The sequence below is a fragment of the Nilaparvata lugens genome, chromosome 6 (genome assembly GCF_014356525.2).
Source record: "Nilaparvata lugens isolate BPH chromosome 6, ASM1435652v1, whole genome shotgun sequence".
Classification (NCBI taxonomy): Eukaryota; Metazoa; Arthropoda; class Insecta; order Hemiptera; family Delphacidae; genus Nilaparvata; species Nilaparvata lugens.
Window position 1 is genome coordinate 30850878 of NC_052509.1, and position 24880 is coordinate 30875757.

The 24880-nt window shown below is 34.2% G+C and overlaps 1 protein-coding gene across 2 annotated transcripts in view; it reads left to right on the forward strand.

The window, feature by feature from the left end:
- LOC111062594 (transcriptional repressor scratch 2) overlaps positions 1–17845 on the forward strand; it is a 41500-nt gene extending 23655 nt beyond the window's left edge. For both annotated transcript variants that reach the window (XM_039430636.1, XM_039430637.1), the window contains exons 2-3: positions 7755–8380; positions 8917–17845. In XM_039430636.1, coding sequence (XP_039286570.1) covers positions 7755–8380; positions 8917–9336 — 1046 coding nt within the window. In that variant the 3' untranslated portion in view covers positions 9337–17845. The remainder of the gene's footprint in view (positions 1–7754; positions 8381–8916) is intronic.
- The last annotated feature ends 7035 nt before the right edge of the window (positions 17846–24880 follow it).

Consider the following 24880-nt stretch of genomic DNA (forward strand, 5'->3'; position numbering starts at 1 on the left):
CAATATCAACCAACCAGGAAAATAAACTTTTCTTGAACCTGTGTCTATTGAATTCTTCCCTAATGTAACTTGATATTGAATTGTAAATTTTTGGTCCCACATATATGTAGTTTCTTTGCCCAAATGTAGTGTTCATCCTTGGTACTATTGAATGCGTGTTTCTCTGCCTTGTTTGATGGTTATGATCTGCCAGTCTTATGTGTTCGTTGTTTCTCCTCATTCGCGTGATGATAGCCTGGATGTAGAGTTGTCTTACACTCAGTACTTTACTGTCCTTGAAAAGAATGTTCGTGGGAAATTGATTCTCCTTGAAGCCTATTATTTTTAGTATTTTGAAGTTTATAGAGAGGTTCAACATGTATAAATTCGTAGCTCCCCAGATAATTATGACGTATCTTAAAATTGATTGCACTAAAGAAAAATAAACAGTTTTTAATGTCTCATAGTTGAGGATTTTACGGAGTTGTCCCATTTGAATTTGTTGTCAACTATTGTTCCTAAATATTTCATTTCATTGACTTGTTGAATTGAAGGGCAATCACACGGGTTGTTGGTACTTCCACAGTGATGCAGGATTATTGAAGAATCCGGTGGTCTCGTCCGTTATGTCAGAGAAAAGGCTAAAAATTTCGTTTTTGTTGCGTTTACTGTAAGCAAATTTTCTCTTAACCATTTATCGACTTTCATCAATTCCTGTGCCAGATTAAAAACTTCCTCCCAGGTGTTTCCTTCAAATAGTATACACGTATCATCAGCATAAGCTATTACTCTTCCTCTTATCTTAATTGAACATAGCTCATTTGCATATGCCAAATACAGAATTGGCCCAAGAACTGTTCCTTGGGGAATCCCAAACTTAATTGTTTCCTCTGAACTGAGATGTTCTTCAACTTTGACTTTCTGACGCCGGTCACAGAGGTATGATCTGAACCATTCTAGAGGAACTCCTCTAATTCCCATGGATTCTAATTTCTTTAGCAGCAAACTGTGATTAACAGTGTCAAAAGCTTCTGCTAGGTCCAGGAACACTGCTGCACATTTTTTGTTATTTTCTAGCTTATCTGTGACAAAATTTGACAATTCTAATACCGCATCTTCTGTACTCCTCCCCTCACGAAAGCCAAATTGATTCCTAGATGGTAAGTTGTTTTTTCCATGTAATACACAAGTCGTTTCTTTACCAGTTTTTCCAAAATCTTAGAAATATTGCTTATAAGTGGAATAGGCCTGTAATTGGTGACATTTGTTTTGTCGCCTCCTTCATGTAATGGTCTAATACATAGCTTTTGGAAAAATTCCTTTTGACAGACTTAAATTAAATATGTGAATTAATGGTTTTACAATTACATTTTTTATCGACTTCAATGTTCTATTATTGATTCCATTAAGTCCTGGAGCACTGTCATTTCGCAAACTACTAATAGTTTCAAGAAGCTCATCTTCAGCTACTGGGTGAAAGTAGATGGAGTGTAGATTTCTTGTAACAGGTTTATATTGGGATATGATTTGGTCTAGTGGTTTTCTCGAGGAATTTATTATTGCATCCGCCATTTCTTCACCTACATTTGTGAAAAAGGTATTCATGTGGTTGAGCACAGTTTCTGGATTTTCCTTTAGATTGAAAATTCTATCATCTATTTTAATAGCATTCAATTTCATTTTTGTTTTTGATTTAGAGTCAGTAGCATCTTTGATTACTTTCCACATTTTTTTATTATCCTTTCCAGCTTCATACAATTTCTCTCTATAGTATTGGTCCTTTGTTTCATGAATTAAAGCTGTGAGTGTATTCCTATACCGACGATAGAAGTTGGTTAAGTTAATGTTGTTTGGGTCTACCTTTCTTCTTTTGTTGAGTAGATTCCTGGTTCTTATTGCTGCTACCATACCTCTGGTGATCTATGGTTCGATGGTTTTGTACTTCTTCTGCCGCCGATGCTGCTTGATATTATTTTGTATATGTTGTCTCAGAGTTGATAAGAAGGTGTATCTGGATTATTATCTTCTAGAACATGAACCCAATCTTCATTCAGTATTCCATTCTTCAAGCTATTAATGTCTATTTTCTCGTTCATTTCATGTGTTCCAGTTTCATTTGCACTATTTCTCGAAATATGTTGCACTCCTAGAATTGTGGTGAAGTGGTCAGTTATTGTTGATTCATAAATGATTGAAAAAAGATTATCTCTGGAGTTGGTAGCAATGTGATCTATGCAAGAAGCAGTTTCTGTTGTAGTTCTGGTTGCTTGCTTAATGCAGAGTCTGAGCCCATGCTCGCTTAGAAGATCGCAGTAGTCATTCAATTGATGATGTGGACGAATTTGAAGGGTGTTATTCATGTCTCCTGCACATATGACTTGTTGCCCTCTTAATTCATTCAGGATCGATTCTAAGTCACTCAGGAAATCTGAATATCATTGAAGGACGGTGATCTGTATATTGCAAGGATGTTCCACTTTTTGTCTGCTGCATCCAACCGAATATGTAGGACATTTGCCGGTTAATCCGTAGCTCAACACATTGTACATTTATACTATCTTTAACATAAACAACTACACCATCATTTTGTAATGGGTTGTTTATGGTGGAAAATACATCATATCTTCTAATGGACTGGAGTACAAATTCAGTCCTAATCCAGCATTCGGTTAGAATAATAAAATCAAAAGAAAAATTAATGTCGCACAATTGAATCATCAGCTCATCAAAATTTCTTCTGATACTCCTTATATTGAGATAGAAGATGCTCAAATCACAAGAACTCAATGCTGCACAAAGTTGTTGATCACTTACTTCATCATTTATTTCTTCATAATAATCAAGATCCTCGAAGCTGAGCAAATTTGATAAGTTGTTGTTACTCATTATTTAAACTCTCATTAATCCTTTCCATGTTTCTTTCATTCCAGCTTAAGGGAAACTCTCCACTAACATCCTTTAGTTTTCGAATCAGGGTCAGCACTAAATCTTCTTGCCATGTTGTGATATATCTGAAGGTTTGTGTGTGTCTGCTCATTGCTACTATTACATGTTGTGTGCTGTTATATATTCCAAGCTGTTTATTATTGTTCCTTATCAGAAATACATTCTTGTGAGTTAAGCCCTGTGCTTCATGAATTGTATGGACTTTAATTGAAGAGTGAAGTTTTGATTGCAGCTCTTCTAGCACTGTTTTCTTCTCGAGCTGAGTGAATGTAAGAATCAGAGTGTTGGGTTGAAGTGGTCCAAGTTCTCCATTTGTTATTGGAGGTCTGACGGATAACAGGACCTCATTTTTCGTACAAATGTCCTGGTAGTAGCTGGAAAGGATGTAGCAGACGTCTATTGGACACCTTCTAGTTACTGTTTGATGGATTCTCTTCTCACAGAGAGATGAAATGTGTGACCATTCAGCTTTTAATTTACTTCTCCCTATGTGGGGTATTTGGTTTGAATCTACTAGCAAAATAATCTCAGAAGCACCAGCGAGAGATGAGACAAATCCCACGAAACCTGCATGCATTAATACTGCTTCATCTATGAATACACGTTTGTACTGCTTTTTTGATCCGTTTATTATAAAAAATGAAACTGTTCTATAATCCTGTTTAATTATTCTTTCATATTTATTTTTGTGAATTCTATTCACCTCTTGCCTAATTTCATCTATTCCAGCTCTTGTCTGACACAAAATGAGATCTTTACCTGGTGTATGTTGCTGAAGGATAAAGTGAGTTTTACCACACCCTGGAACTCCATCCATCCAAGTTATTTTTGGCATCTTACAATTTGTGATGTCAACTTTTAGAATATTCTTCAGTAGCTCAGCATTCAGCATGATTTGAGTGTCTCTACTGACTAGAATATACTTTTCCTTAGTTAAGAACGACTTTGTTGTTTCATTGTAGGGTACGTATTTTCCTCCATTTTCAAAACAGAAACCCATTCGATATGTAGTGGATGTCGGCCACAGGAAAGTCTTAAGTCGATTGTCGTGAATTTTCATCTCGTTTCGCCTTATCTCTTGAATACATCCTGCTGAAGAAGAGATATTACTACTCAGTGAAGATAGTAAACCCCTATATAAATCCGCATTCAGAACATCATACTGATGAATAAAGTTCCTTAGTTCTATCATACTGTTCAAATAAGCATAGAAAATAGAATCATACGGTAGGTATTCTTTTGGACAAACTTCAGAGCCATCGTTTTCATGTGGTATATCCAAAAAATTTAGATTGTTTATTCCTCTGTTATAGAATACATAATTCAGGTTTTTAGTTTTAATTACTAAACTTAAAATGTCCAAGCTTGTAAATTCGGAGTCAATATCAAAATAATCTAATCCAATCGTAATGTTGTATTCATCTATCGATGCATATTCGTCTATTACCAGTGATAGACGAATTATTTACTGGCCTTATCTAAGAGGTCAAGGATACCTAATTGAGCCTCATTGTTATTATTTTGCGCTAATATCAATGTCAATGAATTTTTAACAAGATGAAAACGAATTGAGCTATTATTTACGTTCCATGAATAAACAGTAGGTAAGCTATTGTATTCATCTTGACTCAGCGTTTTCTTCTTGATTGAATGTGCAAGGCGTTCTGAAATACGTGAACTATTTTTATTCCAGCGAGCTAATGATAAATTAAAATCTGTATATTGACCAAAGCTGAAAATCAAAGACGTCCTACTTTTCGCTGACTGTTTTATTAATTCTGTTTTTCTAATAGATGATAGGAAATCTTGAATATCTATTTTTATATTTGATGCTGTGAATTTATTTGATGATTTTGAGCAGGAAATTCTATTTCTAATCTTTTTAAGCACTTCCATAATTTGTTCGATCAATTGATTGTTGCAATGCTTTCACATAGCTAGGACACTAGATAGTTTACTTTGTGGTCTGAGGGTTTATCAGCTCTTTTGCAGTTAAAACATAGCCTTCTGGAGGTTTATCGATTGAAGGGCAGGTTTTGATGTTGTGTCCTGTGATGGAGCAATGACCACAGATGTCTTCTTCTTTTTTACAATGTTTTTTGATGTGCCCATAGACTTGACATTTATAGCACCTTTGCACTGCATGGTAATCATTAACTCTACATGATGTCATATCTATGAATATTCTTTCTTATTAATTTTTGCTTTCCTAATTTCGGGTTCACATTCTACTACCCAATGCACGGAATCCTTGTTTTTCGGCCCTAATTTGAATGATGGCTTGCAACCTTCTTCAAATTTTTGTTTTTCTATCCCTGAATTGACAAAATTTTTGTTATATATTTCTTCAGTTACCCCTTTGTTAGTGAGATCAGATGGAACATCATAAACAATTATCCTGGGTTTTTTATTTTGAGGCTCAGTTATCTTGATTTGATCATTATTTACAGCTTTATTCTTCAATAATTTCTTTTTGCCCTCTAGAGAATCCAGAACAATGAGTAAACCTCCTCCTCTAACGGGTACTGTCTTTTTTATTTTAATGTTATCCTTCCTCGCGATGTTGGTTTTCAGTGTTCCTTTTATTTTTTCACAGTCTTGTTTCTCATTACCGGTGAATTTGAGGGTTTAATTAAGACTACCTGTTCTTTTGGCAGGATTTTCCTGACTTGATTATTGGACTGGGGATCGCTTGAAGTAGCTTTTTTTCGGTAGTTGTATCATTTCTGCGTAAGTAATAGGCCTGTCTTTATTTTTAATTTCCTGAACAGATTTGCTTATGTCCTGTAATGAGTCGTGAATTTCCGGATGCCCTAAAGAATCACTTATTTGGCTAATAGTAACTGCTCTCGTTTCTACTTTCACGATGCCAATTTCTGAACTAATTCTAAGAAATTATCATATTCGGCTCTGGAAACCTTGTTTTTTTTTAAATTCTGACGAAGCCCATTCCTTGAATTCCGAAGAGATACTCTTCATGTTCATTATGTCTGTGTTGAATTCACTCAGCAATAATTGTTCAACAGTTTCCATTTCACCTGGTTGTTCTCGTACTTTGAGTCCCTGGTTTCCTGGAAAGTTATCCTCTTCTTCTTCCTCCTCCTCGAATTGCGGGATCATTCCATCCGGTGGTTTGGTTGGTGACCTCATCTATCCGACGACGATGACGTATGAAGATAGCTGCTGTATGGTTATGTTCCAGTGACCCACTTATTGATGAAAGATGATTGTTTTGAAAACTATCACTACGGTGAAACTAAACTACTAAGATGTTTACTCTACGAGCGCTACTGTAAGAGTCTATTGTAAGACTGTAAGACGCTATTGTACGAGACTGTTTTATATTGCACCAGTACCATACCAGATAACATTGGTTCTCCCATGGAGTTATGAAAGTCTGTAGCATCATGCATCAAAATGAAATCTGAAGGATCAATTTGTTAAGCAAACAATTAGAGAATGAGTTGGAATCAGCGACCACATAGTAGACCACGTTCTACTACGTGGTCGCTGGTTGGAATGATCTCTTTCGAATGACACTTGACTAACGAGTGAACTATGATAATAGACGACGATTATTAGTCAGTAAGTGAATAAATAATACTTTACTCGTTACAAGTCCCTCATAATTCAAAAAACAAAATCAATATGAGGAACAGATCTCACTCTTGCGATTAAAGCGATTGAGGTTTGGAATTCACGAATACCAATTAATAAGATCCAGATCCAAATTTGAAGATTCTATTCATTCGAAAGTTGATTCATTTCATTCATTTATTGATTTTTTCCTGCATATACTCGCACAGAAAAAAAATTACAACTACGACCAGCAGAATCTTCACCACCCTTAAAATTTCAACAACAGTCAAACTATGGTTATTTTTAAGTAACTTTTTCTCACTTTTATAATTCTTGAACACTATCTGGGGAGAATTATTAGAGACGCCTCGTAAACCAGAGTGTTTTGCATCGTGTTTCTGCTCGTACTTTGTTTTTGAAGACGTAACAAGTGAAGGTTTACTGTTTCGGACGTTAGTGCGACTTATGGGTCATATAAGTTATATCACGTGCTTCGTCCCAACGTGACATTTATTGCGCAGGAGAATGAACATAAAACAGTTTTTACAACATTCCATAGCTCCAACTTGCACTTAACTCTCTGCCTCTGCCTCCATTCTTTCCCTATGTGCGATGAATTTATCATGCAACATTTTGCCGCAAAAATCTGTTCCTCTCAGAAAACGGTGTAGATGAACTTATCCGAAATTAGAATGGAACTGTAGCATGATCAATCTTGTAGATTTCTCCAAAATGCCCAAACTTTTCTCTTTTGAATGTGAAATATGGAGCCCAGATTCGGTTGATTTATCATCATCATTTTTTTTTTAAATTTACACTTGTTTAATCATTCTTGGTTCCAGAAGTTTCGAAAGATGTAAATACAATATATTTGTATACTCATTTCATGAGAAATTATCGTGAATGAAAGTCCAAGAAGAAAATGATGACTATTAAATTGCTATTGTTTCCCATTTTAACTCATCGTTTTCTTTCGTGATTGATGATTATTAAGTTTCATTGATTCCGCTAAGTATTGATGTTCAGTAATGAAACCTAATAGGTTTGTTGAATAGTTCCATCAATAGTTCTATTGATTGCAGTTGACCAGTGTGTTAAGAAAACCGAAAAACTACGATCTAATGGAGGAATAAAGTAGAATCTCTTGGTTTTAGATTTTTTAATGATCTGGAGATTAAATATCAGCCAAGTATTTTTAATGATATATTATGACACACTATAGTAGAACCAGTTCGCTTTGTCTGTTGCAGGCTATGTGCAAGACCTATCGCACTACTCGGCCTTCCTGCCACGGGAGCCGGCCGCCACGCCGCCGTCCTACGCCACCCTCCAGCCGCCCCCAACAACCACCCCCATCAACAGCTCGCCACCGCCTCCACCACCCACCCGTCACAAGTCCCTAGCCATGTGCTTCACAAGCACGGGCGCCACTCTATCGCTTCCACCCAAGAAGAAGGATATTTACAGACCATACTCGTTGGACGACCGGCCTACGGTGACGTCACAACAGACCACTCCAACTGTACACTCCACCTCCTCCCTTCAAACTACCCCCACTTGGCGAGCAACCGCAGAAGAAGATTTAAGTGCAGCCCATGCAATTCTTGACCTCAGTGCCTCGACTCCCGCGCCACCACTTTCGCAGGCACACTATGACGTCATCAACGCAGTGCCTCCCTCGGCGGGAAAAACCGTCGCCTACACCTATGAGGCCTTCTTTGTCAGCGACGGACGCAGCAAAAAGCGGACCAGTGTGAATACGGCCATAGTCGACACGGTGGCTGTCAGCCTCAGCGACCAAGCCAAGCCTAAGTACACCTGTTCCGAGTGTGGCAAGCAGTATGCTACATCGTCCAACCTGTCTCGCCATAAACAGGTCAGTTGGTGCAGTCTTATTTGCACCACATTCAATATAATACCTAGCTTCTATCACTTGATAGATAGGCACCTGATTATGTATCCTATTACTGTAATGGACTTCGATATTAAAAAGTCATAAAATACAAGAATATAAAGTGTAAGATACACTTGAAATGTTAAATGGTGCTTATTTTCACGATATGCTGAATTCTCGTGAATACATCACTTATGCCATTGTACTCCAAATCATGACTTCTCAATCCTTCCAATTGAAAATAATAATAACTATTATATCATTACTCTTCATACAAATGTGTGGTCTTGAATGGATCAATTCCTATTTACCTGCTCAATATAATCACAATCAATTCACACACTGAACTATTAGTGATCATCATACTGCTCTAAATAGAAGGTTGCAATACTGTTGGAAGAGGTGTTCTCGAACACTCAAGTCATGTTAGACCCAAGAAAGTTATTTGAACGATAATAAACGGCTATCCTCTGGAACTGCAGCTTGAATCATATTTTTCTCTTTTTTAAATGTTTCAGACACATCGCAGTTTGGACTCAGGCTCTGCCAAGAAGTGTACAACTTGTGGCAAAGCTTACGTGAGTATGCCAGCACTGGCCATGCATCTGCTGACGCACAAGCTGACGCACGCCTGCAATGTCTGCGGCAAGCTGTTCTCACGACCTTGGCTGCTTCAAGGTCACGTGCGGTCACACACTGGCGAAAAGCCCTACGGCTGTGCACACTGTGGCAAGGCTTTTGCTGACCGCAGCAATCTGCGCGCGCACATGCAAACGCACTCCACTGACAAGAACTTCGAGTGCGGTCGCTGTCACAAGACGTTTGCGCTCAAGTCCTACTTGAACAAGCACTTGGAGTCCGCCTGCCTTGCTGATGCCGGGGAGCTGCTGCAGCCCTTGAGTCCCCACTCTCCTTACTCGACCACGTCGAGCGTCTAGCCTTCCTAGTCAGTCCTAGTCAGTAGAAAGCTCTAGTCGTTAAGTTTGTCAGCAAGTGCCCATTCAGGAGCTGCCCATTTGTCATAGGATTCTGTACTTCAGGTAACCGATCATCAGTATTTCAGTGATCAGTAATTTTCCTAGTCGTTGTTACCAAAGAGGTTGTTACCACAGGTTTATAATTTTTCGTAAGTTTGGATTCCATCAATCAATCATTCTGGTCAAGTATTATTGAGGAATTACTTTCAATTTTTGTAAGTTTGCTCCAACGTCAATAAAGCTTCTGCTTCAATGCAGCAGTCTAGTCAATTATACCAAAAATAGTAATTCATTCAAGAGTATCTTCATTTTCATTGGAATTTATCTTGAACTCAATTATCTCCCGTGCAAAATAAGATTAGTAGTGTTTAAAGTCACATTTGAAATAACTTGTTGGAATATCTAATAAATCAACTCTCATGTGCTATATGTGTTAAATGTCTGGTTTTGATGACAATTGTTGGCAGCTTCATGAGTATCACTTCTTTATAATTTTGTACATTCCTTGATGGTCGCTGTACTCCGTGAAGAGGCGACTCGGTTCTCGCAATGATCTCATCATACCTAGTTTGTACAGGTTGATATCTCTCTGAGTGACTTATCTCAACTGTATTTTTTAAGGTGTTAAACTTATTCTAGTCATGTATTTTGTCAATGCCCGTTGATCAGACATGAACGACCTCTGGAAAAACTAACAAAAGTGCACTTACCTTGTCCGGAAATAGTCTAATGATATATCTTATAGTAGAATATTGTTCTGAGACCAGCAACAATATTGAGTTAATTTTTTGCTCCAAACTTTTCGGTAGTTGAGTTTCCCAGTGAATCATCACCATTTTCACTAGTTTTATGGAATCCAATTTCCATCCCCAACAAGTTTTCATCATTATTAGTGTCTAAGAATTAGTGATTCCTTACAATCGAATAATTCCCAAAAAATACTCCATATTCGCATCATGGAAATTTAGAGTCAAGTGTTATATGCAGATACATTTTCTATACTATCACAAAAGTTCAAAAAGTTATTGATGTGTGAAATATATTATCATCAATGTTGTTATTCAAACTTCTTTAAGATTAAATTTGAATCAAGGTAAGTGTTCACTCAAGTGGAATAAGGCTTCCAACCTTCTCATTTCTCATCTGTACTGTCAATCGCTAGTGATAACGTGCAAAAAATTTAACTTCAACTGCCAGAGAGCTCTTCTCGAAACTTCGTGAATGGTCTGTCACATTGAAAATATTGATATTGATGTTTTTCTATTTAAATATTGAAATTCATAATTTTTAGCAAATTTCTCATCCAATAGATCTTATAATGAGATTGATGTCACCATTGAATGGAGTTTCCATGGAAATCATTTATCTTGTTCGTTACTGAATCTTCCAAGAATGAATATTATACAATTTTGTACTTATAATATTCATAGCTATGTATTATGAAAAGAAATTTTCTATCATCCTCTTTCCAATGAGACCAGAACTCTTCAAAATCAAGCTTCCAAAATTGTTCTTATTGGTTCAGGTTTCTTGACATGATTGCCAGTGTGTGCTCGGCTAACAATGTTCTCAAGAATCGTTCATAGATTTGGCCCAAGTGCAGGAGATATCTCAATCTTGATCAATAAGTGTTTTTTCTGCAATACCTACAAAAAGCTGATACCCACCATATTTATTTCACCAGGTTTATTTCACCATAAAAGGTGATACAGTCTTCCATGAATTAATAAATATCTTTCATGCAATACTGACTGACATGCCGAAACTCCTTTGAGAAGAGCTTTCTTCAAACAATTATTACGAAAAAGTCTGATGACTGAACTCCAAGCTGTTCCTCATTTCTACTTTTGTATGAGAAGTTGATTTTGATAGTGCTTGATATATTATATTTTTTGTAGCCGTGGGGTCCTGAGTGAGGTTTGATACATTATCAATGGGCTGTATGTAAAATATATGATATTTATTGTAATGAAACTAGCCTTAGTAGAGTCCATATATTTGCACCGTCCAACCGCCACAAACAAAGCTGAAATTCGATGAGAATTTAGTCATAAGAATATTGTTGAGAAGCTATATTAATAGTTTTAATGAAACTGTAACAGCAATTCGTAGTTTGTGATCTAGTTTGTAAATACAATAATAATATAGGATAAAAAAACTTGATTTCTGATTTGTTCAATGATTTCAATTTAATAATAGTTATTGAGTTGCATTAAAAGAGTTTAGTACGGTTTGGGTGTAGATTTTTTTACTATTCAATATACAAGTAGAGATTATACCAGTAAGAGATATAAAATTAATTGAGCTAGCTTGAATGTAGTGATAATAAGAAAAATACTTAATTGGTAGGATCATTCCAAGGTTTGGAAAACAAATTAGGATGACATGACACGTTTTGTAACTATCATGACTTAAATTATTAGTACTGTGGTAGTTCATTATTAATAATGCAGGAATCTTGCAGTTTTTTAATTGTTTTTTCTTCATTTTCGAATGCTTATACCAAGAAAATGCATAGTATACCAGTTGACACTGATCTCAACAGCTTTTCAAGTTATGTAATGAATATATATAATCTTTGTATAGTGATATTTTACATGAAAAAGTTTAACTGTTAAGAACAATATTTTAACTACCGAATATTATTCAGGAAATACTGTTGAAAGATATAAATATTATGTAACTGAGACGAATAACAATTTTATATATTTTTCGAAAAAGCTATAGCACCAATATTTATAATAAAGCTTTTAAAATGCGTAGATTAGGGTATTCAATATGATAATAATAATTAATGATTGATTATTCACATTTTTCATCAAATTCATTTCAAAACGAATATAATGTTCACCTATATTATAAGAGTAGTTGGTAAGCATTAATTTGAATGACATTCAAGTTATTTTGATACTAAATTCGGACTTTTTTGTCTCATCTTCAATACCGGAGGAGACTGCTTTAATGGGTTTCATGAGCAACGAAAATTTGCCTAGGGGAGTAGGAGTGTTGAAAATAGTCGTGCCTAGAGAACAAAATAGTGAGTAAGTTTTCATAGTTTTAGTATAAGAAAACCATTGGAACCTAAGTAGTAATCTAGTCACCATTTACATTGTTGTAGACTGTTGTAGTTCGACGATTCAAATTCATAATTCAGAATTTTATTAAACACAAATTTGATAGTACATCTCAACAAAGACCTATCATCAAGTACCATCTCATCATCTCATCAAGTAGTCTACCTATATACAATATCCAGAATCCAATACAAAAAATCCAGTGCAGAGTTTCTCATAGAGTGAGAAATCATGTTCTTATATTCAAAATTATATTCAATTGCTAAATTCTTCATTGAAAAAAAATGATGAATTTTTGAAATCATCACTGTTCACTGAAAAAGTTTGAATCCCTCAATTTCATCAAAACATTTTTCTCATATCAATTCTAAATAAACTTCTGTCATTTTAATCAAATACGAGTACGTAAAATTCGAGCACAGTAGTAACTGCACATCTGCACATTACTTATAATATTTCTATTGTCACTGACATTGTTATGTCAAGACAATACGCACATTATACAGCTGAAATGCCAAAGATTAGAATTAATTACATAGTTATAGAGTGTCGTTTTTCAAAGAACACCTCTCAATTCAGAAGAAAATACTACTTGTAAAGATTTATCATTGTTAGGCTTGAACACTATTACAAGTAAGATTTTGAACTTTTTCACTTTCTATCAGAACAAATAAAATCATGGATAGATGAGTTGATCCATACACATTGGAATATTTGAATTTTTCATAACTTCCATTTTTTAGAATAGTTCGATTTTCTCTCTCATACTGTATTTATTTGTAAATAGTTCTAAGATTAGAAAAATAGTAGCAAATATCTAAAATCATAACATAGTTGTTCAAGGTATGTTTGAATTGTAATAAAGATGTGTTCATATATGTAATGATGAAGAAATTTTTAGATGCATGTTTGTTAAATTTGTGAACAATGTTGTGTTGATTACTTCAGGAAATAAGGGAGCGCCAGTGCAATAAATCGAATGTATTTTCAAAGATGAAAATATTGTTGGATTGTTATTTTTGTATGATTACTTGGTTTATGTGTCGTGTTTTTGGGTGTTAGGATATTTTTTTGACATTTTTCTGAATTGTGATGCGTTCTCAGGTGTGAAATAACATTATTAGAATCATGACAATTTGTATAAGACTTTTTAAAAGCAGTATTTTTGTGAGTTTCCATTAATAGCAAATAGAATAGAATCAGAAAGTTATAAAATTGGGAATTAGAGTTCCATGATCAGGGATTAGCTCTGAATACTTCTAGAATTTTCTTATAGGTGGTTAAAATTGATATCTAACCATTCACTATTCCAGTACCAACTCTTATATATTTCATTCTATCTTCATTTTTTCTTACTTCTCACTTACTTGAAGAGTTTATCCCTGCCTAATCTTCATTCAAGATCCTCTCATTTCTAAGTTTCCCTTTCTCAATTCCTTCATATTCACTTTTTTCCACTTTCATCTATTCCCTTCCTTCTTCTCCACTCCATCTTTTAGTAATTCTGTCACTTCTAGTATTTATTCTTCTGTATTCTCATCCTATTTCGTCGTTACTTCTATCTCTTCTACTTTTCTCACCTCTCTTTGTATCTTGTCTCTCTTGATATCTTCCTTCAATCCAATCTATGTCTTATCTAATCCAATATCTTTCTCCATATCTCCCTTTTTCTCTTTTTCTAATATCTCTATCACTTTCTTCCTTCTGTACTCCACTTACTTGCCTTCCACCAGCTACTTATAGCTGCTTCCCTTGTTCTTGAAGGAAGGGTACACACTAGATAATATGAGCAGCTAGAACAAACAAAGCCTCACCCTCGATTCGAGTAGGCCTAGGCCTATACTCCAATGCAGTCAGTCGTGCCACAAGCCTCGGCTTGTTCTTACTTTATAGTTGTCCTCAACAAACCTCACTTCTCATACATACTCCCTCATCTCTTCAACCTCTCATCCAGTATCCCCCACCCCTTAGCGTACAATTTCTCTTCACATAACCTCACATCTACCAAGGGTAGATCCCGTCCCAAGGGTAGCTTGAAAGATGTTTGACTTTTTCGGCTATAGATTTCAGGTTGACTTGTAAAAACAAGAATCGGTTTTGGGTAGAATAATACATAACGATGAAAGGAATACTTAGGCTGAAACTTAACACCGTTATTTAATTTATGTCTTCATCCTACTGAGAATGTTTTGGTCGATTCATATCAAAGTCTTGAAAAACATCTTCAAAAATTTCAAAAATAAATTTTGAATAATCAATGTTGGCTATTCTATCCAACATTTTAATGCAATCGAATCTAGGTTGAACTTAACATGTTGAATAAATCTGTGGATCAATATTTTCTGTTGAAAACAAGTATATCGCCCAGAATTCCTTGAGAACAAGGTAATTCATTTAATGAAGATCAGCTCTACTCTATAAGGCACTATAATGGTTGTCATATTATGAGCATCCCATAATAATTTGAACATTGTCTAGAGTTAACTGGAGAGACTCAAATAGGTAATTCAGCCATACCTCTAGGTTGGATATGCTGCCAATACAATGAAATGTACCTCAAAAATTATAATTTCTATCCAATATGAATAATATTTTTTTGGTTCGCACGTAATAATTGGAAGTTCCAGATTGTATAGAGAAAGGTTCTGTTAACATTTGCGTGGACGAGTACTTCCATTCAATAATTTTCATACATTATTTGAAAAGACAAACGTGTAACTGGTCTAGGTCTGAATCAGGATATGAAGAAATGTTTTTAAATATTTTTAATCAAGCAAAGAAAAACCTATAACAGCTAAAAGCAATAGACGTATTACGGAAGAAGCCTTAAACAACAAGCAATCCAATTAGAAACAAAGCAATATTGATGTTCATCAAAATATAAGAAATATTTTCCACAATATAAACTATTAAGCTCTTTTGAAATTTAATATGTTTGTGAATCACTAAATTGAATTGGATTTCTCAAGTGATCATATACCGTATTTGGTGTTTTCATACTCCAAACCCGTGATCAACTTTTGGAAAATTTTAAAGCACCTGAGAATCAGTCACAATTCATTCGAGTGATATCTAGTCATTTGATGAGAGTCAACTGTAGAATAGGCGTTTTTAATATTATATAGATAGTGTAGACTAGATCTAGTCATCGTTTAGTCAAGTTAATAAGCTTAGAAAGTATTAATCATTTTTTTGTTGCAAATATCACTTGCTTCCCATTCTTATATTCCTCCACTGCCTAACTTTGAATTGATGATTTTATATTATATTGTCTCACAGTTTGATAGTTTGATATATTTTTGTAGTAGCCAGTGATGTGCATTGTCATCCCTTAATATTGAAAGTTGAAGTTCTTTGATTTTTGCAAGATTAATCAATTCTCAATCGAATAATTTTTAACATCTTTGTATATATATTCCTCACAAAATCAATTTGTTTATTTTCATTCTGACTTACTTCTGATAATTATTAGAGCAGCAATATTTCATTTCTATTCTGGAAAGTTTTTGCACGTTTTCAGTCATCACCCATCCATGTGCGTGTTTGTAAATCACCTTGTGTATGAAAAGCAATTGTACAGTTTTTGTCAATTCATATTTTGTGTATAACATTCATATGGCAATACAGTGAGATATGCGAAGCTGGTTTGAGAGAGAGATGTTGATGAAAGTAGTTGAACAACGATCAAGTAAAATAAATATATCATAGAATTGAAATGAAGTTTTCAACTCAACCTATAAATTTTTGTTTGGTAGAGTCTCAAAGATACGTTTCGTTTATATTTTATTCAATATTTACGTAGTGAACTTTATTCTTTCTGTGATTCTTAGAATACAAATTTTCTTTATACAATCCGTTCATAAATATAACTAACTAATCGAACTGATCATTCAACGAATAATTGATTAATTATTGAATTATAACTGACTTGATTCTATGACAAAAATGTTGTTTTCAATAAGTGTTTGGCATTTGGGATTTCATTCAAGTCATAGGTTTCCGTAAAGCGATAAATTCATCTCATTCAGGAGATAGCCTTTTATAAAAGCAATATTATTCATAAGAAATCATTGAGAGTCATTTACATATAGATGGTTGTTATCTATTATTGAAATAATATCGGGGGACCGAGCTTTGCTCTGGAGTGTGAAAGCATAGAAAATATGTAACGAAAGATCGAATTTATAGTTTAAATTTTTTTTTTTCCCAGTCGTACAATATTAGTTCTACAGTTATATGAGGAGGCACAACAGGCTTACGCCCAAAACTGTCCCTTTTCAAATTTATACTACAGTCCAAATCAAAATCAAGGTTAAGCTACTATCACTTATCAAAATAACAATTTATTCACATTTCAAAATACAAACACATCATCAATTACAAATAGATATACTATGAATTCGATTTAGAATGATATTCTATGTTTGCTACAATATTTGTTAATATATTATGTATCACTAACAGCATCTAGTTACTAATTTGGACTTTCTGCAGTAAACATGTTTTCTAAAAAAAAGAGAAATAAACGAAAATAAGTTTCTTTTGCTGAATTTTTCTTCTCGTGAGATCAGCTGGATGATCCCACACACATGCACTCGTTCACTCACTTCCACGGTATCGACAGACGACAAAATTTCCAGCTGTTTTTTCAAGGACGTATTTATCCTTTTAATGTCCTTCAGCGAGTTATCCCAGGGTTGAGACCTAGTGCAATCGAATCCTCATATCATAAACCTACTTTGTTCCAAATTCCGTGAGAATCGTTAAAGCCGTTTTCGAGATCCGGACACATACAGATATATATATAAACATTAAAACATCTAAACATTTAGACATATAAACAGAGATTGCTCGTTTAATAGTATAGGATTACATTCAATCTACAGTTAATAGTATTTTTAAATCGTCACCCTTGATTGGCTCAGTATAGTTGGAAATTAAAAAAAAAATGAGACACAGTTTGACGAATTATATATTCTAAAACCTATCCAGAACATGAAATAATGAAAAAGTACCTACCTATTATTTCTGCATTGATCTAAAATCGAGTGCTGATAATTGGTCAACAATAATTGTTTTTTTTTTGGAGCAATATATTTCCAATATTAAATATATGAGATGTAATATTGCGATAATCACAGTACAAATTTATGTGTGTAAATTTTTATAATTCGGCCTTAGTAGTGTAAGTGTCACAAACATCTCGAATCATCATTTTCACCCAAGTAGACAACGAACAATTAACAAATGCTCAACATATCAACGAATTTCGATGTTATTTTAAATAACAGTTTCATCGACTAAATTAACATCTTTCTCCTGAATAAGCGTAGCAGTCTCACAAATATAGCCTAAGGTATTCGAAAAGCAATAATAATATAGGTAAGGGTAATATTGCGATAAGCAAAACCCTGAATAATAGCAATAGTTAGATTTAAGTAGGTCTAAGTTAGTTTCTAAGTCATAAGATAATCAAATACACTGGATGATAGGAGTAGTGTTAAGATATTTTCGGGAATATATTCATTATTATCTTGATAAGTTGAAATATTTATTTGTAAAATAGTTAGCTTATGATAGCCTACAAGTAGTGTGATGCTATAAATAAAAGCAATTGAACAATGTAAATATTAATCGAGTAGACTAGTCCGAATGAATGCGTAAATTGTAATGTATGAGAAATTCTGTTTGAATATTGTTGTTAATTCTTTTTAGAGAAACTTGTAACTCAAAAACATGTGAAATAGTTTTTTATACAACACGATGTCAATGATATTTTGAACTAATTATTTCTTCCTCAAGTGTGAAATACATCATGTTAATTTTATGGATTCAATCACTGCATTTGTGCTTTGCGCAAGCAATCAATTTGAAGATTTATACTTGATATGTTGTAGGTAAAGACTTTTTCAAGTCTTTTTCAAACTTTTAAAAAAGCTTTTGATGGCTCTACTTATATGAAATATCAACGATTATTATCATTTTAGAAATTTGCAATTATTTACTGTTCCATAAGCCTTATGATTCGAATAATTAGAGGGAATGATGATATTATAGACTAGATCATACTATGTAATAACATTGCAAAGTTTCAATAACTTTTATCTAAGAATGCATTCAAATCCTACAAATTTGGTGTCGAGGAATTCAAAATAATATATTGTGATCAGCCATACTAATCAGAGGAATACATTTTTTCCTATGGGTACTCTTGCCTGTTCAGTTTCCAATGAATTATTTGAAAAAAAATCCCAAAATACCGTAACTTAAATTTGAAATAAATCTTACAGCAACTGTAGAAATTTGTTGGATGCTTCCATGCTGATCTGAACTGATCATCAATACGATCAATATTATTACAATACACTAGAAAATTGTTTCAATTACTTCAATATAAGGAGAATTATAAATTACACAATGCATATAATATAATTATTATGTAATAGACATAGCAATTATGATTATAAAGATATTTACGAGTTACAAGAAATCATTATTCAAATACATTAGTTAAAATGAGAACTTTTTTAATGTATGATACGTACATAATATATAATTATTACATATATTTTCTTAATAAATAATTATAAAACCGGAACTTTCTATTTGTTTAATGAAATATTCCTAGTCCTTAAAGATAAGTCCTTTTTCCAATCATAAATATCGGGGGACCGAGCTTCGCTCTGGAGTACAAAGTCATAGAAAATTTATTACTTAAGAGAAGACAATAAAAATATATTTATAGTTTATACAGAGAAGTTCTATCTAATCACAGTGGATTGAGATTGAGATGCACAGTGGAATGCAAAAATCTCTCTCCTAGGCCCGGTTGCACAAAAGTTGGTTGAATTTTGATCCTAATTAATTTCACGTGAACCAAATCAGAGAAGACCATTTTAAAAACATTGCTTCTCTGATTGGTTATCCTGGAATTAATAAGGATTGAAATTTGACCAGCACTGATTGTATGATTGTACCTGATTGAATGATTGCAATAGTTCAATAGCTGAGTCATAATTTTGTCTCAGTACCAAGCGAATGCACTTGCTCACTCACTTCCATTATCGACAGACTACGAAATTATCAGCTGTTTCCCCGAAGATGAATAATGATCATCCTTTTTCTGTTTTTTCAGCAAGTTTTCCCAGGGATGAGACCTAGTGCAATCGAATTTTTATATTATAAACCAACTATGTTTTTGTATATTGGAATATGGGCTTCAGTGCACTAAGCAATAAATTTTCCATTTTTTGATCGAATTCCACTTTTGATGCATGATTCTGAACCGCCTTGACAAGCTGAAAAGAATAAAGTGTAGTACGATGAGATCCGAGCATTGTGTCGAAAGTTATGAGTTTTTGAAATTTTTATCCTTGAGGTGTCCTTATGCGCGCCTCTCCCCCAGAAAATACTGAAATGAAGTGCATCTAACGGGTGATTCTCATAGAACATAATCTCATGAACTCATTATCATTGTGTGGAATATAAATGTGACGACAATTAAGTTGACAAATAATGTGACATCGAGAGTCACGTCAATTTCAAACTCTCTCTTTTTGCGGATGACACTACAGCTTTAATCACCGGTATGAACAGTGAATGTTTGATAAGAGAGGCTGAGAGGTGTCTTGCTGAATTAAATTCGTGGTTTTTCCACAATAGTCTTAGTTTGAACTATAAAAAACTGTAGTAATTCCCTTTAGTAAAGAGTATAAAAGTTTTGGAATAAACTTGAATACTCAGAGTAGATTTGAAACTTCTGATTCCACGACATTCTTGGGTCTGATGGTGGAGAGTGATTTGAAATGGAAGCTACATATTTCTCATGTCACTAGTAAATTGAATAGAGCCTTGTTTGCCTTAAGAGTAATGGCTAGATTAGGGAGTGAAAAACTGTTCTTTTGGTATATCACACTTATTTTCTGTCAGTTATGAGATATGGAATAATTTTTTGGGGAAAAGTATAGAGAATAATGGAATATACATACTGCAGAAGAAAGCCATTAGGATAATTTATAAGATTAATACAATGCATTCTTGCAGACCTTATTTTAAAGAAAAGAGATTGCTGACGGCTCCTGCTATTTATATATTAGATTTAGCAATCTTCGTTTTTAAAAATAGACGAATGTATGAGGAGAACCAGGTGAGTCATCCCATAATACAAGATTTAGAGGTTTTGTTTACTCACACCACAGACTTAGCCTGCTGGAGAGTGGCCCGTTTTATATGGGAATGAAGATATTTAATTTAATCCCATCTCACATAAGTGAAATTGATGGCTTGAAGGAATTCAAAAAAACACTCAGGGAATTCCTTATTGTATTGTATCCGTACAGGTTAGCAGACTTCATTGTTGAATAATGTTTGTTTGATGTATGTTATGTGTGATCTGTTATGTTGAAATATGAGGGATGGTAGATATTAGATCAAACTTTGACGTGTCATATACTGCGGGATCGTTGCTCCCTTGATGCAGTTAAATAATTGTGACGAACAAGAAAAGTAAAGTAAAGTAAAGTAAAGTAAAGTTGGTGATGATGGTTGAAGCTGAAAAGTGGGTGTTTTCCACAATACAAGGAGCATCGTTGTCAGCTTTACCTGGAAATCTATATGGGATAGAGCGCTTCACCTGATCTCAGATTGTAGAGCACAAAAATATGCCTAGAGGGATTTTGAACTGTACATCTTAATGGTGACAATCGGAAGATATTGTTGATCGAATACTAAAAGTCTTCAAAATTTATTTTTTCTTTTAATTTCTCTTATTTTTGAAAAATCATAAGTCAGTACTTATTGCAGATAGAGAATTTCATATCTGATCATTTTATGATCTCATTTTATTCATTATTCTCCAATCTGAAAAAAAGGCATAAGCAAATGTTTCTGTCCGATCAATGCATTTGGCGGAAATAGCTGAAAACTGGAAAATTAACCGAGACTACTAGGTTTTTGGGCCACTCTGTATCTCACAAGGAAATTTGCATGAAGTAATAATTGGTTCTGGACTTCTCTCATGTATCCTTATAATATGTAAAAAAATCAGAACTACAATATATATTGCAAGCACACCCCCTTTTTTATGTCGATATTGACTGGACTATAGGAAATTATTAGAAGAATGTAGAGGAGTGAGGAGGTATGAGTAGAAACTCATTTCTTTTGTTGAAATTTATTTGAAATTTATTTAGTTGAAAGGTATTTGTTTCTTTTGTTGAAATTTATAATGAATTAGTACCGTGATATAAATAGTTCGAGTTGATAGGCTGCAGTAGTGAGGAAGCTGTGGATATTATTCACTGGGCTATGCAACTTTTGCAATAGAGATAACTCGATGGATTCTGAGCTATCATTTCGTTTCCTCGATCTGTTGATTGCTATCATTGTTGGTGATAGCAGGGTGCTACTGTATCAAGTGATAGTCAATCTGTTGATAAGATAGGTACTCAGAGTTCCTTAAGTGGTTGCAGTCGATTGTCGAGTAAATGTTAGGTGTGGCTATAACGAGCATTTTTATTTGAATTGAATTACACTTCTTGTGATTATACACACGAGTAATTTTAAAAATTTTGTTGAGTGATGATTATTGAATTTAAGAGTAGATTTATTAATTGTCGTTAGTGGATTATTTGCATTGTGTAGTGGTTTGAAAAGCTTGAGCTACTTGGTAGTTCTGGGTATGTCTTTTTCTTTTTATTTTTCTTTCAATTAGATCGTCCCTTACGGGCAAGATGTATTTCTTTATTTTTTGGATGATTGAGTGTGCGTGTGTGAGTATGAATGGTCCATGGAGTTGTTTTTTTTTTGTATGGTTTCTGAATTACAATGGTGTTTTAGGATACGAGATTATTATTTGCATTGAAAATGGGTAATGATTTTAGATTTTATAGCAACATAAATGAAGTGAATAATAGTTTATTAACAGATGTAAATGATTTTATAATTTTTCACCAGAATATTCGAAGTTTACATTGTAATTATGACGTTTTTATGTCCTACTTGAGTTGTTGGAAGTATATGCCGGATATAATTGTATTGTCTGAAGTCTGGTTGCAGTCACCTGAGGAAGCGTCTATGTATTCTTTAGATGGCTATAGCACCTATATAGCCTGTAGCAACTATTCTAGGGCATCTGGAATCTTGGTTTTTGTTAATACAAAAAATGTTAATGTGAAGAGGTTGGATTGCGATATCATGGGGTCAGACACAGTTTTAATTAGGGCTACACTTGGTAACTATTCCTTATCAATACTCTGTTTGTATAGATGGCATGGCTATGACTTTGATTCATTTTTGGATAATCTCAACAATGCTCTAAATTCTCTCCCAGCAGGGGACACAGTTTTGATTGGAGATATAAATATCAATTTGTTGGATAATATTAGTATTAAAACAGATAAATATTTAGAGGTAATGTATAGTTATGGCTTTGAATCTATGGTAAATTTCGAAACTAGAGTTACAAACGAGAGTGCAACTTGTATAGATCATGTCTTTTTGAAGTCATCTGGTACCCATAATGTAAAAAGTGGTGTCTTTGAGACTCATGTCAGCGACCACAGGGCTGTGTCATTATCTATTTCAAGAGTTGCCAGCAAGAATTATGTTAGGACGGGAACCAAGGAAATAATTAATTATGAATATCTTAGAGCTTTATTATTCGATTATGACTGGAGCAGTGTTTTTGCAAGTAACGATGTGGACTTCAAGTTTAAATCATTTATTAACGTACTAAATGTCTCAGTTGATAATGCTAAGACAGTTATAAATTACAAGTATAAAAATCAGAAGTTCAAAAAGCTCAAACCTTGGATGACTGATGGACTATGTGTTGCAATACATGATAGAGACAAATTATACAATAAATTTCGTAGGAACCCACATAATATACAAATTAAAAATCATTTAAAGGTTTACAGTAGTAAAATTAAAAAGTGGATTGAAATAGCTAAGCAAGACTATTATCAAAATATAAATCAGATGCCAGCTAAAAGGCAATGGAAAGTTATAAATGATGTAACAGGTATGTCCTCAGCAAGGAAAAAATCCATAACTTTTATTAAAAGGGATGGCATTGAGTTTAGGGACTTGCCCTCCATTGCTAATATTTTCAATGAATATTTTGTAAATGTACCTAAAGATGTAATTGATGCTATCTGTAATCCCAGTGAAGATGCTACAGCTTTATATTATGATATTTTCAATAATAACACACCTAGTAAATCCTTCTTCTTTGAGCCCATTCACTACTATGAAGTCTGTTCTTTGATCAATTCCTTAGCTGATCATAAGTCCCCTGGAATAGATAAATTTTCGACACGTCTCATCAAGGAAATATGTGTGCCTATTATTCCAGTTCTAGTCGATATATTTAATTGTAGCATCATGAATGGTAGGTTTCCCTCTGATTTGAAATTTGCAAAGGTTGTACCTATATACAAAAGTGGTGATGAATATGATGTAGGTAACTTTAGACCAGTCTCTCTTCTCTCAGTTTTTTCAAAGATTTTTGAAAAACTGGTAAAGAAACGCCTTATTAGATTTTTCGATAAGACAAAACTTATTCATGAATGTCAGTTTGGATTTCAGGAAGGGTTAAGCACCGAAATGGCATTGAACTGCTTTTTGAAGGGTATTTATACAGGTTTGAATAGTCCAGAAGGCTGCAGGGTCTCAGGCCTTTTCTTGGATATTAGAAAAGCCTTTGACACAGTCTGTCACTCTATATTGCTGGAGAAACTGCGTAGGGCTGGAATTAGAGGAAACATTCTCCAGTGGTTCCATTCTTACCTGAGTGGAAGAAAGCAATGTGTTACAGTGCAAGGAGTAAAAAGTAATACTTTGACTTTGTTGAATTGTGGTGTTCCCCAAGGATCTGTACTGGGCCCGGTTCTATTTCTGGTTTATATTAATGACTTGTTCAACCATAAATTCAAGGGATGTGTTACATCATTTGCTGATGACACAGCCCTGGTTTATGTTGCTAAGGATTCTCATATTTTGTGCAATATGATGCAGAGAGATCTAAATGATCTTAGCTTGTGGTTTGGAATGAACAGGTTGGCTCTGAATTCGAACAAAACTAAGTATATGTGCTTTTCCTTGTCTACCTCGGTTGACCTCCCTACCCCGCTCAGGTATCATGATATGGATTGCTTGATGGGGCAGCGGAATTGTAATTGTGATGTTGTCTGCCGGACCAATTCTATCAAGTACCTAGGGTTAATTTTAGATGATACTCTAACTTGGAGGCTCCATATCAAGAAGCTGAAGCAGGTTCTCTTTCTGATGCTGCGGAAATTCTATCACATAAGGCATCTGTTTCCCGGTAATGTTGTCTCTAATATGTACTATGCATTTGTGCAGTCCAGACTTGGGTATGGTATTTCGTGCTGGGCATCCACTTATATATCTCATTTCTTGCCTTTGAT